The 17,771-nt window shown below is 41.4% G+C and overlaps 2 protein-coding genes across 3 annotated transcripts in view; one reads left to right on the top strand and one right to left on the bottom strand.

Moving 5' to 3' along the window:
- Positions 1-3,920: 3,920 nt before the first annotated feature.
- Positions 3,921-6,835, top strand: LOC134294477 (transcription factor HES-5-like). 2 transcript variants are annotated; one of them, XM_062965680.1, is made up of 3 exons: positions 3,921-4,065; positions 4,830-5,010; positions 6,148-6,835. In XM_062965680.1, the coding sequence occupies exons 1-3, from the start codon at positions 4,009-4,011 to the stop codon at positions 6,414-6,416; spliced, it is 507 nt and encodes a 168-aa protein (XP_062821750.1). In that variant the 5' UTR covers positions 3,921-4,008; the 3' UTR covers positions 6,417-6,835. The 2 variants fall into 2 exon arrangements, with proteins under 2 accessions (XP_062821750.1, XP_062821751.1); XM_062965681.1 differs by lacking the exon at positions 3,921-4,065 and adding an exon at positions 4,617-4,643.
- A 2,762-nt stretch (positions 6,836-9,597) lies between these two features.
- pank4 (pantothenate kinase 4 (inactive)) overlaps positions 9,598-17,771 on the bottom strand; it is a gene marked incomplete in the record, with an annotated part of 25,194 nt that continues 17,020 nt past the window's right edge. Inside the window, 6 exon segments of the mRNA XM_062965679.1 lie at positions 9,598-9,979; positions 12,597-12,665; positions 12,887-12,987; positions 15,193-15,297; positions 16,885-16,934; positions 17,125-17,180. Coding sequence (XP_062821749.1) covers positions 9,766-9,979; positions 12,597-12,665; positions 12,887-12,987; positions 15,193-15,297; positions 16,885-16,934; positions 17,125-17,180 — 595 coding nt within the window.

Raw genomic sequence — 17,771 nt, 5'->3', positions numbered from 1 at the left:
ATCCCTCTTGTGCGCCCAATAAAGGGAACTTATGGGAATTTCCACAAGGCCTTGGGGCGGGGGGCCGTGGGTGAACGGGACGTTTCCCGCCTTAAAGGTTAAGCCGGAAACGTGGAAGAGAGTGCCCGCGGAAACACTAATGTTTGGGCAGAACATCTCGTAACATAGAGCAAGCCTTCGACAACACACCAGATATTAGTTTAGTAGACACCGATGGGTCTAAGGACTGTAATAAATGTTGTCGTTGTTGTGTAGTAGTAGTATGAGAACTGGAATTGCGACTTTATCGCCTCCTTGCAACCATGGAGCTCCTGGCGGCGCAATGGGTTGTCGGCAGGACAACAAGTCGGTTCGAATCCAGGAGCGGGGTGAGCTCCTGCCTGTAAGCTCCAGCTCCCCATGTGGGGACACGGGAGAAGCCTCCCACAGTATATCCAAACACAACTGACCAGCCACTGCCACAAAAGATACCCTAGAGTAAGATAGCTTCAAACTACATAACTGCCAGTGCCTGCAGCTGAGCTCCTCTTACTCTAAAGTAAGTTAGCTTCAAACTACATAACTGCGAGTAACTGCAACGGAGCTCCTCTTACCCTAGAGTATGTTAGCTTCAAACTACATAACTGCCAGTGCCTGCAGCTGAGCTCCTCTTACCCTAGAGTAAGTTAGCTTCGAACTACATAACTGCCGGTACCTGCAGCTGAGCTCCTCTTACCCTAGAGTGAGTTAGCTTCAAACTTCATAACTGCCAGTGCCTGCAGCTGAGCTCCTCTTACCCTAGAGTAAGATAGCTTCAAACTACATAACTGCCAGTGCCTGCAGCTAAGCTCCTCTTACCCTAGAGTAAGATAGCTTCAAACTACATAACTGCCAGTGCTTGCATCTAAGCTCCTCTTACCCTAAAATGAGTTAGCTTCAAACTACATAACTACCAGTGCCCGCAGCTGAGCTCCGCTTACCCTAGAGTAAGTTAGCTTCAAACTACATAACTGCCAGTGCCTGCAGCTGAGCTCCTCTTACCCTAGAGTAAGTTAGCTTCGAACTACATAACTGCCGGTACCTGCAACTGAGCTCCTCTTAACCTAGAGTAAGTTAGCTTCAAATTTCATAACTGCTAGTGCCTGCAGCTGAGCTCCTCTTACCCTAGAGTAAGTTAGCTTCAACCTTCGTAACTGCCAGTGCCTGCAGCTGAGCTCCTCTTACCCTAGAGTAAGATAGCTTCAAACTACATAACTGCCAGTGCCTGCAGCTAAGCTCCTCTTACCCTAGAGTAAGATAGCTTCAAACTACATAACTGCCAGTGCCTGCAGCTAAGCTCCTCTTACCCTAAAATGAGTTAGCTTCAAACTACATAACTGCCAGTGCCCGCAGCTGAGCTCCGCTTACCCTAGAGTAAGTTAGCTTCAAACTACATGACTGCCATTGCCCGCAGCTGAGCTCCGCTTACCCTAGAGTAAGACAGCTTCAAACTACATAACTGCCAGTGCCTGCAGCTGAGCTCCTCTTACCCTAGAGTAAGATAGCTTCAAACTACATAACTGCCAGTGCCTGCAGCTGAGCTCCTCTTACACTAGAGTAAGTTAGCTTCACACTACGTAACTGCCGGTGCCTGCAGCTGAGCTCCTCTTACCCTAGAGTAAGTTAGCTTCAAACTACATTAAACAGTCAGTGTAGATGGAGAGGTCACATGCTATCGGTCTGAGAACCCGTCCAGACAGTACGTTCCACTTTAACCAGCTTCAGATATTTAATCATTCCCATAGCCATCATCATTCATGGTCACAATAATTCTGAAACCTGTTGGACCATGTTCTGTGATGCCTTCACGTTGCATGGTTCGTCTTTGGACCGGGAAGCTCGAGATTGACAGGGAGCTCATATCTGAAGCTGGTTAAAGCGGCCCGTCGTGGTGTCAAAGGGCGTGTCCTTCCCACCTTCATGGTGGCCGCCCCTGACCCACATTGCTTGATTGTAACTATTAACCAGATGGTCTTTTGGGAGTTGGACCTTTTTTTCTCCCCCGCCCTGCCACGCATTCAGGCTCAAACAGCGTCACTAATGTCGCCTGTGCTCGCGAGGCACACGCCTATTGTCCCCGCCGAATGGGGGGAAAGTGTGGGAAACCCAGAGGAACTCAAACCCACACAGCCTGGTGCTAATAACGCCATTGTGGGCCATGAATGTGCCGTGAAGTCACGTGTGCTTTCAGCTGGGGCCGCCACCAAAATCCAAGTTTTTCTCAAGCTCTCTCGTTCACCGAAATCCAAGGGAGGTGCAATGGGATGCGTTGGGGCATCAGTAGAGTCTCCTTTTCCGGATCCAAGCCTGCTTTTGTCTGCACTGCCGAGCGCTTCCCAGAACTTGCATCCTTGCCTCGAAAAGAGAGTGCATGCGTGGTGTGCAGGCCCAAGAAATATGTGTGACTGCAAGTACCTGCAGCCGAGCACCTGCAGCTGAGCGCCCAGAAAGCACATGTGCCTGCAGCCAAGCGCCTCTTAATTCTAGAGTAAGAGGCACTCAGCTGCAGACACTGGCAGGCCCACACACTTTCCAGGCCCGCATACCACACACATTCTCTCTTTGCAAGGACAGAAAGCCCAGAAAGCACGCACACCTGCAGCCAAGCGCCTCTTACTCTAGAGTAAGAGGCACTCAGCTGCAGGCACTGGCAGGTGTGCAGTTTCCAGGCCTGCATGCCACACACACTCTCCTTCCAAGGACAGAGAGTGTGTGGCATGGCATGCAGCCCCAGAAAGCACGCGCACCTGCAGCCAAGCGCCTCTTACTCTAGTGTAGGAAGCGCTCAGCTGCAGGCACTAGCAGGTGTGCAGTTTCCAGGCCTGCATGCCACACACACTCTTTCCAAGGACAGAGCATGTGTGGCGTGGCATGCAGGCCCAGAAAGCATGCACACCTAGAGTAAGAGGCACCCATCTGCAGGCTCTGGCAGGTGTGCAGTTTCAGGCCTGCATGCTACACACTCTCTTTCCAAGGACAGAGCATGTGTGGCATGGCATGTAGGCACAGAAAGCACGCACACCTGCAGCCAAATGCCTCTTACTCTAGATTAAGAGGTGCTTGGCTGCAGGCACTGGCAGGCCCACACACTTTCCAGGCCCACATACCACACACATTCTCTCTTTCCAAGGACAGAAAGTATGTGGCATGGCATGCAGGCCCAGAAAGCACGCAAACCTGCAGCCAAGTGCCTCTTACTGCCAATGCCTGCAGTTGAGCTCCTAGAATAATCGCTTGGGAAGTATTGGTCGGAGCAAGAAACGAAATGTCTCAACAACCCTGAACTTTCTTCAGAATTTGTGTTATTACAGAAACACAAAACTGGAAGAGACCCCAAGGGCCATCCAGTCCAACCCCATTCCGCCACGCAGGAACATACAATCCTAGAAACGGCAAGTTGGAGGGGCCATGTAGTTCAAGCAGGAAAAGCACAATCAAAGCACCCCCGACAGACAGCCATACAGCCTTTGATTTAAAAATCATTGTGATCTACGTTCTGGAAATATTATGCGGGTGCTCAGCCGCAGGTGCTCGGCTGCAGGTACTGGCAGGGAGACATGCTTCTTTCCAAGGCAAGGAGGTGAGTTCTGGGAGGCACTGGGAGTATTATGATCTACAATTATCTTCCTTTCCTCTGGGCTACACGTGGGACAGAGCTGGCATGCAACCGGTCGCAGATAAGCCAGCTGGAGGGCCAAGCTCGTTCCCAGATTTCCGCGTCGCTTTGGCATGAGGCTTTGCGCACTCCACCAGTTGGTTCGGGCAGAAGGTTATTCTCTCCGGGGCATTGACGCTCAATGTAGCGTGCGCTAAAGAGGGGGCTCGCCTATTATCTCCCCCCGCGGGCCCGGATTGGCTGGGAGACTGTGGGAAACAGCGCCGGCTCGGACTCACATCGGCCTCGCGGATATAAATAGAGACGCTCGAGACAGCTTTGGCGCATCGGGTGGCCTTTTGGCTTGGATGTAGCAGCGGCTCGCGTTGGAAAGCATGGCTCCCAGTAACCTCAAGGAAGAGGAGAGATTGCCGGTGAAGGAAAAGAATAAGGTAACTCAGACGTGTGTTTTGTAGGACCATAACGGCCTGCTATGGATAGAGTGCCTGCCAGTACCTGCAGCTGAGCGCCTGGAAAGCACATGTGCACTTTCCAGGCTTGCTGCAAGTTTTTAGGTGAAGGAAAATAATAAGTTAACTTAGATGAATGTTTTGTAGGACCGTAACGGCCTGCTATGGATAGAGTGCCTGCCAGTACCTGCAGCTGAGCGCCTGGAAAGCACATGTGCACTTTCCAGGCTTGCTGCAAGTTTTTAGGTGAAGGAAAATAATAAGTTAACTTAGATGAATGTTTTGTAGGACCGTAACGGCCTGCTATGGATAGAGTGCCTGCCAGTACCTGCAGCTGAGCGCCTGGAAAGCACATGTGCACTTTCCAAGCTTGCTGCAAGTTTTTAGGTGAAGGAAAAGAATAAGTTAACTCAGATGTGTGTTTTGTAGAACCATAACAGCCTGCTATGTATAGAGTGCCTGCCAATACCTGCAGCTGAGCGCCTGGAAAGCACATGTGCCTGTAGCTGAGTGCACTTTCCAGGCTTGCTGCAAGTTTTTAGGGGAAGGAAAAGAATAAGGTGACTCAGATGTGTGTTTTGTAGGACCATAACGGTCTGCTATGGATAGAGTGCCTGCCAGTACCTGCAGCTGAGCACCTGGAAAGCACATGTGCCTGTAGCCAAATGCACTTTCCAGGTTTGCTGCAAATTTTTAGGTTGACTTCTCGTTCAAGGTTTTAAGCATCCCTTCTTTCTCCTCCACAGCTAAGGAAGCCGGTGGTGGAGAAGATGCGCCGCGACCGCATCAACAGCAGCATCGAGCAGCTCAAGGTCCTCCTGGAGAGGGAATTCCAGAGGCACCAACCCAACTCCAAGCTGGAGAAAGCAGACATCCTAGAAGTAGCGGTCAGCTACCTGAAGCAGCAGCATCAAATGCAACGGAATGGTGAGTACAGAGCTGGGATTCGGATGCATTATGCGCTCCGTGTGGGTTTGACCACAACAACCAGTACGGATCCAACCACGGTCTCCCATAGTCCCGCTCTATCTCCTCGAGCGGATTACAGGGAAATATTTGGCAAACATTCAATGCTGTTATACAATGGACAAGGAAAGTCAGTACACAAACAGAGGCAAGGCTTCCCTCTTTGTCTCTGTTTGTGTACAGTCTGCCCTTTGTCGATATGAATCTACACTGCCAGATAATCCAGTTCGAAGCAGATAATCTGGATTATATATGGCAGTAGAGATTCAGCCACGTTCTCCCATAGTCTGGAGGCCAATTTGCATGCTGTATGCCTTCCCCAAAGGGACGTGGTTCAGGGAAGATTTGTTGGGAGTGTATCTATACTGTATTATTATTATTATTATTATTATTATTATTATTAGATACACAACAAGATCACTATGCTGGCTGTTGTACTGGATCACACGTCGGACACTTCCCAAGTGTTTTGGACTGTGTGATGTATCAGCGAATAATGCGGAACTTGACTCGAACTCAAGTCTCAATGTTATGGAATCATGGGAGTTGTAGTTTCACAGGCTTTAACCTTCTCAGCCCAAGAATTGTGATGCCTTGAATGACAGCTCCCACGATTCCATAGCATTGAGCCTTGTCGGTTTGAGTGGAGTCAAACTGTATTATTTCTACATTGGGGACGCACTCAGGGAGGTCACAAGTTTGCTCTGATTGTGGGTCAAAAAGTTCCCTAGGTCTCGAAAAATATTTGGAAACTCAATAGGTGGCAACTTGATTCTCCTGACCCGGATTGTGATGCAGACCAAGGTCTCCATCTACACTGCCACATAATGCAGGATATGATCCGCGCAGAGTCATATAATGCCTTAGATGAGTCTACACTGACCATATTATGCAGTATTCCCACCAGAGCAGTACCTATTGATCTACTCGCACTCTGGGGGTTGGTGCTCATCTCTATTTCTAAGCCGAAGAGCCGGCGTTGTCCACTGTGTATGATATGACCCTCACACTCTTCCTTGAGTATGATGTGACCCATACACCCCTCCTTTTGTACGATGTGAATTGACGTGGATTTTCTCCCATCTCTTTCCTCGACAGTGTCCGGCCCGAAAAGCCCAGAATTTGACTTCAACACCGGCTACCTCCGCTGCTTGAGAGAGGCGTTGCATTTCCTGTCCTTGTGCGAACCCAAAAAGGAAGCCCAAGCAAGGCTGCTGAAGCATTTCTGCAAGGTCCAGGTGACGGTCGACGGAAGAGCGCCGAACGCTGCTCTCACGCGCTGCTACGCGCCGCCGTCTCCGTGTCCGAAACCTCCGTCCGGGAAGAATCCACCAAACGTGACGGCCACTATCTGGAGACCCTGGTAGTTGGGTGGACTTTCCTACTCATGATCTGCAAACCCAGAGGGTTCTTTGACTCCAAAGCCCCTCTTTTAACAGTAGGAAACATTTGGTTTCCATAGGAGGAGGAGGAGGTGGTGGTGGGGATGGTGGTTTCTTCTCTAGCGAGAAAGGTTCGCATCCGCTGAGTTGTTTTCCTTCACAGTGAAGGGTTGTATCTGCATCTTGCAGTAGGTGGTCTGCTCGTATGAGCAACACAAGAGGACCTCTTCCTTCCCAAGGCCAAAAGCAAGACCAAATTCAGTTGGTTTCCAAACATCGTTGTCAAAGGCCTGAAGGAACTGGACTCTTGTTCGTAGGTGTCCCTCTGTTATATCCCAGCGACCTTTGACCCCGGGTTTGCCTTTGACCAGGATGAGGAATATGTTGATATTTCTCCACGCTCAGCCACTTTTTCTCCACACTTGTTTCTCAGATCTCTGTTTGTTTACATACTCTCTTTGGTTGAAGGACACAGACTCCGGTGAACTAAAGACATCTGGCAAGGCAGTAGAGTTATCCACAACACTCTCCCTTTCAATTAGAGCTGGCTGTGTATCATCAGCAAATTCATCTCTGACTCGGAGAAATATCAACATATTCTTCATCCTGGTCAAAGGCAAACCCGGGGTCAGGTACCGGGGTCAAAGGTAGCTGGGATTTAACACCCTCGGAGAGGAAAACGTACCGTAGTTTGCATCAAAAGACAAAATGCGATTAGGATCTGCGTAGAATTGCTTTTGTATCACCACGTCCCAACGTTAGTCTCAAATTCTGCTCGATCTTTCTGCGCTTCTCTCGTTCCGGAGAGAGAATCAGATGCCTTTTGTAAAGGACGATGTTCAATGTGCGCTATATTCGCGCGACTCTGATGTTCACAGTGCTTTTATAAAGTCACGCTGCGTTAAATGTGAATTAAATACGAATTAAATACGAATTCATCTCTGTGTGTCCTTGAATGGGTTCTCCCTCGCGTAGGTTGGTTGCAGACACTGCCCCTTCCACACAGCTTAATAAATTCCCACGTTATCTGCTCTGAACTGAAAAATACAAAACGGGATACTTACAGTCGAGCATTGAGCTCACAGCAAACAGAGCGTAAAGTGTCATGTGGCTGTAAGGGATTCAGAGCTTAGGAGGCAAGGATCCAGTTAGAATTTTCTGTTAGGGAAAACTCCTCAAAACACAGCAGAGCATCCAGAAATACAAAACAGGATACTTATAGTCGAGCATTTAGCTCACAGCAAGCAGAGAGTGGAGTGTCAGGTGGTTGTAATATTTTATATGACTGTGTGGAAGGGCTCTTGCTACTCAATTTGAGGGCATGGGATGGTTTGAGGTTGGTGTGTGAGAGAAACATACATGGCAGAGTAATGTTCTCCATATCGGGTTGTGTGTTTTTCCGGGCTGTATGGCCATGTTCAAGAAGTATTCTCTCCTGACATTTCGCCCACATCTATGGCAGGCATCCTCAGAGGTTGTGAGGTATATACGGCCATGTTCCAGAAGTATTCTCTCCTGACGTTTCGCCCACATCTATGGCAGGCTTCCTCAGAGGTTGTAAGGAATATATGTCCATGTTCCAGAAGTATTCTCTCCTGACGTTTCACCCACATGTGAGGTATATGCCTGCCATAGATGTGGGTGAAACGTCAGGAGATAATACTTCTGGAACAAGGTCATACAGCCCAGAAAACACACAGCAACCCTGTGATTCTGCCCTGAAAGCCTTCGACAACACGTTCTCCATATAATTATTGACTTCATAAGTGTTAGGATTTTCTGCGTGAGTTAGGAGAACTACCCACAAACAGCAGAGCATCCAAAAAATACAAAACAGGATATAGTTGAGCATTCAGCTCACAGCACACAGAGCCTGAAGTGCCACGTTATCCAGATAATTATTGACTTCATAAGTTAGGATTTTCTGTGTGAGTTAGGAGAACCACCCACAAACAGCAGAGCATCCAAAAATACAAAACAGGATATAGTTGAGCATTCAGCTCACAGCAAGCAGAGCCTGAAGTGCCACATTATCCAGATAATTATTGACTTCATAAGTGTTAGGATTTTCTGCATGAGTTAGGAGAACTACCCAAAATCAGCAAAGCATCCAAAAAAAAACAAAACAGGATATAGTTGAGCATTCAGCTCACAGCAAGCAGAGCCTGAAGTGCCACATTATCCAGATAATTATTGACTTCATAAGTGTTAGGATTTTCTGCATGAGTTAGGAGAACTACCCAAAATCAGCAAAGCATCCAAAAAAAACAAAACAGGATATAGTTGAGCATTCAGCTCACAGCACACAGAGCATGAAGTGCTACGTTCTCTATATAATTATTGACTTCATAAGTGTTAGGGTTTTCTGTGTGAGTTAGGTGAACTACCCACAAACAGCAGAGCATCCAAAAATACAAAACAGGATATAGTTGAGCATTCAGCTCACAGCAAGCAGAGCCTGAAGTGCCATGTGGCTGTAGAGAATTTAGAGGTTAGGAGGCAAACATAGAATCATAGAATCCTAGAATTGGAAGAGACCTCATGGGCTATCCAGTCCAATTCCCCGGCCAAGAAGCAGGAAAATCACATTCAAAGCACTCCCGACAGATGGCCATCCATCCTCTCTTTCAAAGCCTCCACCACACTCCGGAGCAGAGAGTTCCACTGCTGAACAGCTCTCACAGTTAGGAGACCAGCCTGTCCAAGATCACAATTGTTATAGAATTCCAATATGCTGATGATACAGTCATCAGTGCACATTCTAGAGTTGGAAGAGACCTCGTGGGCTATCCAGTCGAATCACATTCAAAGCACCTCCAACAGATGACCATCCAACAAAGTCTCCAAAGAAGGAGCCACCACCACACAGAGAGTTCCACTGCTGAACAGCTCTCACAGTGAGGAAGTTGTGAGTTTTTCAGCCTGTATGGCCACGTTCCAGAAGCATTCTCTCCTGACGTTTCAGCCACATCTATGGCAGGCATCCTCGAAGGTTGTGAGGATGCCTGCCATAGATGTGGGTGAAACGCCAGCCCAGAAAACTCACAACAACCTTGTGATTCTGGCCATGAAAGCCTTCGACAACAGGATCCGGAAGATCTGTGAGATCAAGAAAGTGTCAAATAAAGTGTTCTTGCTCGCCAAGAAAAGAAAGACGAAGCCAGCATGAGTTAGCACAATATAAATATGCAATTGTTTGTGTGAACTCAAGTCCCCGTCCCCATCCGTTCCCCGTCCCGCCCACCCCCGGTGCGGTAATAAAAATACATTCTTTACAATTAAAAGGAAGCTAGTGCAAGTCCCGTTCCGGCAAGGATCGTGTGGAGTCTCTCTCTCATTTGAGGGGCACCTCGTACTTGAAAATGACACTGAAGATCTTCCCGCCGAGGCGGTCGGCCAGCCAGGAGTTCTTGATGACGGCCAGCTTGAGGCTCTCGCACTCCAGGGCCGCGTCGTAGTTGGTGTGGATGGCTCGGCCCATGCCTTCGATGACCACCAGGTCTGTCTCCCGCTCCCGGACCAGGTTGGCCAGGCCTTTGTCCAGGCGGCTGCAAGGAGAACCAGCAAATTTGAAGCCATGGAGAAGAAGAATTCAACAAGTTTGTGGAGCACCTCAACAGCCTCCACCCAAACATCCAGTTCATCATTTGGAGCCATGGAGGAGAAGAACTCAATGAGTTCCTGGAGCACCTCAACAGCCTCCACCCAAACATCCAGTTCATCATTTGGAGCCATGGAGGAGAAGAACTCAATGAGTTCCTGGAGCACCTCAACAGCCTCCACCCAAACATCCAGTTCATCATTTGGAGCCATGGAGGAGAAGAACTCAATGAGTTCCTGGAGCACCTCAACAGCATTGAGATCAACAATTCAACAATTCTTGGACCATCAATTGAACTCAACAATTCTTGGACCATCTCAACAGCATCCAACCAAACATCCAGTTCAACATTTGGAGCCATGGAGAAGAACTCAATGAGTTCCTGGAGCACCTCAACAGCATTCACCCAAACATTCCATTCACCATTTGGAGCCATGGAGGAGAAGAACTCAATGAGTTCCTGGACCATCACAACAGCATCCACTCAAACATCCCATTCACCATTTGGAGCCATGGAGGAGAACTCAATACATTCCTGGAGCACCTCAAGAGCATCCACCCAAATATCCAGTTCACCATTTGGAGCCATGGAGGAGAACTCAATACATTCCTGGAGCACCTCAACAGCATCCAACCAAACATCCAGTTCATCATTTGGAGCCATGGAGGAGAACTCAATGAGGTCCTGGAGCACCTCAACAGCCTCCACCCAAACATCCCATTCACCATTTGGAGCCATGGAGGAGAAGAACTCAACACGTTCCTAGACCATCTGAACAGCATCCATCCAAACATCCCATTCACCATTTGGAGCCATGGAGGAGAACTCAATACATTCCTGGAGCACCTCAACAGCATCCATCCAAACATCCCATTCACCATTTGTAGCCATGGAGAGGAACTCAACAATTCTTGGACCATCTCAACCACATCCACCCAAACATCCCATTCACCATTTGGAACCATGGAGAAGAACTCAACCATTCTTGTACCATCTCAACAGCATCTAACCAAACGTCCAATTCACCATTTGGAGCCATGGAGAAGAATGAAACAAGTTCCTGGAGCACCTCAACAGCATCCACCCAAACCATTTGGAACCATGGAGAAGAAGGACTCAACAATTCTTGGACCATCTCAACAGCATACACCCAAACATCCCATTCACCATTTGGAGTCATGGAGAAGAAGAACTCAATGAGTTCCTGGACCATCACAACAGCATCCACCCAAACATCCAGTTCACCATTTGGAGCCATGGAGAAGGACTCAACATGTTCCTGGAGCACCTCAACAGCATCCAAGCAAACATCCCGTTCAACATTTGGAGCCATGGAGAAGAACTCAACGATTCTTGGACCATCTCAACAGCATCCACCCAAACATCCAATTCACTATTTGAAGCCATGGAGAAGAACTCAACAAGTTCCTGGAGCACCTCAACAGCATCCACCCAAACATCCCATTCACCATTTGGAGCCATGGAGAAGAAGAACTCAACAAAACATCCCATTCACTATTTGGAGCCATGGAGGAGAACTCAATACATTCCTGGAGCACCTCAACAGCATCCAACCAAACATCCAGTTCACCATTTGGAGCCATGGAGAAGAAGGACTCAAAAATTCCTGGACCATCTCAACAGCATCCACCTAAACATCCCGTTCACCATTTGTAGCCATGGAGAAGAACTCAACAATTCTTGGACTATCTCAACAGCATCCACCCAAACATCCAGTTCACCATTTGGAGCCATGGAGAAGAATGAAACAAGTTCCTGGAGCACCTCAACAGCATCCACCCAAACCATTTGGAGCCATGGAGAAGAAGGACTCAACAATTCTTGGACCATCTCAACAGCATACACCCAAACATCCCATTCACCATTTGGAGCCATGGAGAAGAACTCAACAATTCTTGGACCATCTCAACAGCATACACCATGGAGCCATGGAGGAGAAGAACTCAACAATTCTTGGACCATCTCAACAGCATCCACCCAAACGTCCAATTCACCACTTGGAGCCATGGAGAAGAACTCAACAAGTTCCTGGACCACCTCAACAGCATCCACCCAAACATCAAATTCACCATTTGCAGCCATGGAGAAGAAGAACTCAACACGTTCCTGGAGCACCTCAACTACATCCAACCAAACGTCCAATTCACCACTTGGAGCCATGGAGAAGAACTCAACAAGTTCCTGGACCACCTCAACAGCATCCACCCAAACATCAAATTCACCATTTGCAGCCATGGAGAAGAAGAACTCAACACGTTCCTGGAGCACCTCAACTACATCCAACCAAACGTCCAATTCACCACTTGGAGCCATGGAGAAGAACTCAACAAGTTCCTGGACCACCTCAACAGCATCCACCCAAACATCAAATTCACCATTTGCAGCCATGGAGAAGAAGAACTCAACACGTTCCTGGAGCACCTCAACTACATCCAACCAAACGTCCAATTCACCATTTGGAGCCATGGAGAAGAACTCAACAAGTTCCTGGAGCACCTCAACAACATCCAACCAAACATCCACCATACAGAAGGCCCCTTACCTCAGGTCCAAACATGGCGAACTAGAGCCTGTCTGCACCAAGAGCAACTTCTCTTCCTTCAAGGCAGATCTAAAGGAAGAAAGGCGTAGTAAGCCTATGTCTCCTCTTAAGAGAAGCGGGTAAGAAATACAACGATGACACGACGCAACACAATTTTTGTTCCTGGGTTGTAAATGTCATTTCTTAACGGGTCCCCCACAAAAAGCAGTGTCTTGGGAATTATACTACATAGGTTTCACATTCTCTCCTAACATCACGAGAGAAGAAGAACATACCAAACGAGTCCTCACCGTATGACCGGATCAGTTGCCGCGATCCGCTCGGCCACGAGCAGGGATTCGCTGTAGGTCACGTCATTCAGGGCCGGCCCCGAATTACAGGCCAATATGACCTATAGGAAGGGATAATAATAGAGTAAAATAATAATAAATAAAGTAAAACCATAAATGTAATAATAACAATAGAGCAAAATAATAAATGCAATAATAGAGAAAAACAATAACTGTCAAAGTAATGATACTAGAATAAAACAATAAAAGTAATAATCATAGAGTAAAAAATAAATGTAATAACAATAGAGTAAAATAATAAATGTAATAATAATAGAATAAAAATAAATGTAATAATACAGTAAAATAATAAATAATAATAACAATAGAGTAAGATAATAGAGTAAAACAGTAAATGTGGTAGTAACAATTATAGAGTAAAATAATAAGTGTAATAACAATAATAAAAGGAGTAAAATAATAAATGTAATAACAATAGAGTAAAACAATAAATGCAATAGTAACAATAAGAGTAAAAATAATAAATGTAATAATAATAGAGTAAAACAATAAATGTAATAGTAACAATAGAGTAAATTAATTAATGTAACAATAACAATAGAGTAAAATAATAAAAATGTAATAATAATAGAGTAAAACAATAAAGGTAATAACAATAGAGTAAAATAATAAATGTAACAATAACAATAGAGTAAAATAATAAAAATGTAATAATAGTGTAAACCAATAAAGGTAATAACAATAGAGTAAAATAATAAATGTAATAATAATATAGTAAATTAATAAATGTAATAATGATAAATAGAATAAAACAATAACTGTCAAAGTAATGATAATAGAAAAAACAATAAATGTAATAATAATAGATTAAAAACTAAATGCAATAATAATAATAAATAGAGTAAAATAATAAATGTTATAATAATAAACAAAAATAGTAACAATAATAAGAGTAAAATAATAAATGTAATAATAATAGAATAAAAATAAATGTAATAATACAGTAAAATAATAAATAATAATAACAATAGAGTAAGATAATAGAGTAAAACAGTAAATGTGGTAGTAACAATTATAGAGTAAAATAATAAGTGTAATAACAATAATAAAAGGAGTAAAATAATAAATGTAATAACAATAGAGTAAAACAATAAATGCAATAGTAACAATAAGAGTAAAAATAATAAATGTAATAATAATAGAATAAAAATAAATGTAATAATACAGTAAAATAATAAATAATAATAACAATAGAGTAAGATAATAGAGTAAAACAGTAAATGTGGTAGTAACAATTATAGAGTAAAATAATAAGTGTAATAACAATAATAAAAGGAGTAAAATAATAAATGTAATAACAATAGAGTAAAACAATAAATGCAATAGTAACAATAAGAGTAAAAATAATAAATGTAATAATAATAGAATAAAAATAAATGTAATAATACAGTAAAATAATAAATAATAATAACAATAGAGTAAGATAATAGAGTAAAACAGTAAATGTGGTAGTAACAATTATAGAGTAAAATAATAAGTGTAATAACAATAATAAAAGGAGTAAAATAATAAATGTAATAACAATAGAGTAAAACAATAAATGCAATAGTAACAATAAGAGTAAAAATAATAAATGTAATAATAATAGAATAAAAATAAATGTAATAATACAGTAAAATAATAAATAATAATAACAATAGAGTAAGACAATAGAGTAAAACAGTAAATGTGGTAGTAACAATTATAGAGTAAAATAATAAGTGTAATAACAATAATAAAAGGAGTAAAATAATAAATGTAATAACAATAGAGTAAAACAATAAATGCAATAGTAACAATAAGAGTAAAAATAATAAATGTAATAATAATAGAATAAAAATAAATGTAATAATACAGTAAAATAATAAATAATAATAATAGAGTAAGACAATAGAGTAAAACAGTAAATGTGGTAGTAACAATTATAGAGTAAAATAATAAGTGTAATAACAATAATAAAAGGAGTAAAATAATAAATGTAATAACAATAGAGTAAAACAATAAATGCAATAGTAACAATAAGAGTAAAAATAATAAATGTAATAATAATAATGAATAGAATAAAATAATAAATGTAATAATAATAATGAATAGAATAAAATAATAAATGTAATAATAATAATAATACAGAAAAATAATAAATCTACCGTATATACTTGAGTATAAGCCAACCCGAATATAAGCTGGCCAGGACCCTTACTCAAATATAAGCCGAGGGGGCCTCAAGTATATTTGGTAGATGTAAATAGGTTTGTGATGCGACTGACCTCGGTGCCCCTCGAGAGCAGCTCCCGGACAAAAGGGAAAACGCCCAAAATGATGTCGATGCCGCTGTTGTCCGCAAAAATTAAGGCACATTTGTGAGGAGGGGCCTGCGGAGAGAGAGGGAGAAACGGGAAGGAATCTCAGCCTGAAGTCCCCCAATTGGTATGTATTCGGATTCAACGGTATCCTTGTCCCATTAGATTTGATGCACATTGAAATCAAAATCTGAAATCGTATATGTCGACGATTTCATCGTTGCCCAAATGTGCGCTGTTTTCTTGCCAGAGCGACAAAGTGTACATACTTTAAGCCGGGGTTGCTGTGTGTTTTCCGGGCTTTATAGCCATGTTCCGGAAGCATTCTCTCCTGACATTCCGCCTACATCTATGGCAGGCATCCACAAAGGTTGTGAGGTATATTACATATATTATTTTACTCTATTATTGTTACTATTACATTTATTTTTTACTCTACTTATTATTATTACATTTTATTATTTTACTCAATTATTATTACAATTTTATTGTTTTTACTCTTTATTATTATTACTTTTTATTATTTTACTCTATTTATTATTATGACATTTTTATTATTTTACTCTATTTATTATTATGACATTTTTATTATTTTACTCTATTTATTATTATTACTTTTTATTATTTTACTCTATTTATTATCATTACATTTTTATTATTTTACTCTATTTATTATTATTACTTTTTATTATTACATTTTTATTATTATTACTCTATGATTATTACTTTTTATTATTTTACTCGATTTATTATTACTCTATTATCATTACATTTTTATTATTTTACTGTTATTATTACTATTTTATTATTTTACTCTATTATTATTATTTTATTATACTCAATTTATTATCATTACATTTTATTATTTTATTCTATTTATCATTACATTTTTATTATTTTACTCGATTTATTATTATTACATTGTTATTATTTTACTCTATTTATTATTATTACATTTTTTATTATTTTACTCGATTTATTATTATTCTATTTATTATCATTAGATTTTTATTATTTTACTGTTATTATTACTATTTATTATTTTACTCTATTATTATTATTTTATTATACTCAATTTATTATCATTACATTTTATTATTTTATTCTATTTATCATTACATTTTTATTATTTTACTCGATTTATTATTATTACATTATTATTTTACTCTATTTATTATTATTACATTTTTTATTATTTTACTCGATTTATTATTACTCTATTTATTATCATTGCATTTTTATTATTTTACTGTTATTATTACTATTTTATTATTTTACTCTATTATTATTATTTTATTATACTCAATTTATTATCATTACATCTTATTATTTTATTCTATTTATCATTACATTTTTATTATTTTACTCGATTTATTATTATTACATTGTTATTATTTTACTCTATTTATTATTATTACATTTTTTTATTATGATTTTACTCGATTTATTATTATTATTGCAGGGACTCGGGGCGGCTCACATGGGGCCAAGCCCGGATAGTTACAATAAAGCAGAATAAAATACATACTTAATACATTTCATCAAAAATAGATCAAAATAAAAACGTAATTGTACACAATAACACAACCTCTGAGGATGCCTGCCATAGATGTGGGTGAAATGTCAGGAGAGAATGCTTCAGCCTTCGATAACACATACCTTAAGCCGTTCCAGCCATTCGGGGTAGGAATCCTCAAGCCAGGGGCGTTCTGTACAAAGGCATAAGAAGGTGTCACATTATCATGTGAGTGATGGACAGGCCACAGACATTGTATTCGGTTTATTTTATGGAGGATTGTTTGAGATGACTGTGCTCCAAAAGCCATAAGTCTCTGCCTTTTTCTGTCTTTATCGGAACCCATTAACATGATTCAAGGAGCAGAATTCCCATCCAAGTACCTTGCAATTTCTCCTTCGCTTCTTCGAACCCAAACTGTGGCTCTGTTTCGAGAACGCTGACACAGGAAAACGAGAAAAAAATACAAAAATACTGTTAGGAAAAGAGATTTTACATACCGGTATATTATTATTATTATTATTATTATTATTATTATTATTATTTGAAACATAACACGGTGACTCCACAGCAGACACTCTGCTGGCTGTTGTATTGGATCGCATTATTATTATTATTATTATTATTATTATTATTATTATTATTATTATTATTATTAGAAACACAACAAGATGAGTCCACAGCAGACACTCTGCTGGCTGTTGTATTGGATCACATTATTATTATTATTATTATTATTATTATTATTATTATTATTATTATTTGAAACATAACACGGTGACTCCACAGCAGACACTCTGCTGGCTGTTGTATTGGATCGCATTATTATTATTATTATTATTATTATTATTATTATTATTATTATTATTATTATTAGAAACACAACAAGATGAGTCCACAGCAGACACTCTGCTGGCTGTTGTATTGGATCACATTATTATTATTATTATTATTATTATTATTATTATTATTATTATTATTTGAAACATAACACGGTGACTCCACAGCAGACACTCTGCTGGCTGCGGTA

Source organism: Anolis carolinensis, unplaced genomic scaffold (assembly GCF_035594765.1).
Source record: "Anolis carolinensis isolate JA03-04 unplaced genomic scaffold, rAnoCar3.1.pri scaffold_15, whole genome shotgun sequence".
Classification (NCBI taxonomy): Eukaryota; Metazoa; Chordata; class Lepidosauria; order Squamata; family Dactyloidae; genus Anolis; species Anolis carolinensis.
Note: the sequence above shows the minus strand (reverse complement) of the source record. Positions and strands in the feature narration are given on the sequence as shown.

What these genes read in the sequence shown, in the direction of transcription:
- LOC134294477 (XM_062965680.1), top strand. Translation starts at nt 4,009, where the DNA reads ATGGCTCCCAGTAACCTCAAGGAAGAGGAGAGATTGCCGGTGAAGGAA. An exon ending in CGGTGAAGGAAAAGAATAAG is followed by an intron (nt 4,066 to 4,829) that starts GTAACTCAGACG and finishes TCTCCTCCACAG; the next exon opens with CTAAGGAAGCCGGTGGTGGA. An exon ending in GCATCAAATGCAACGGAATG is followed by an intron (nt 5,011 to 6,147) that starts GTGAGTACAGAG and finishes TTTCCTCGACAG; the next exon opens with TGTCCGGCCCGAAAAGCCCA.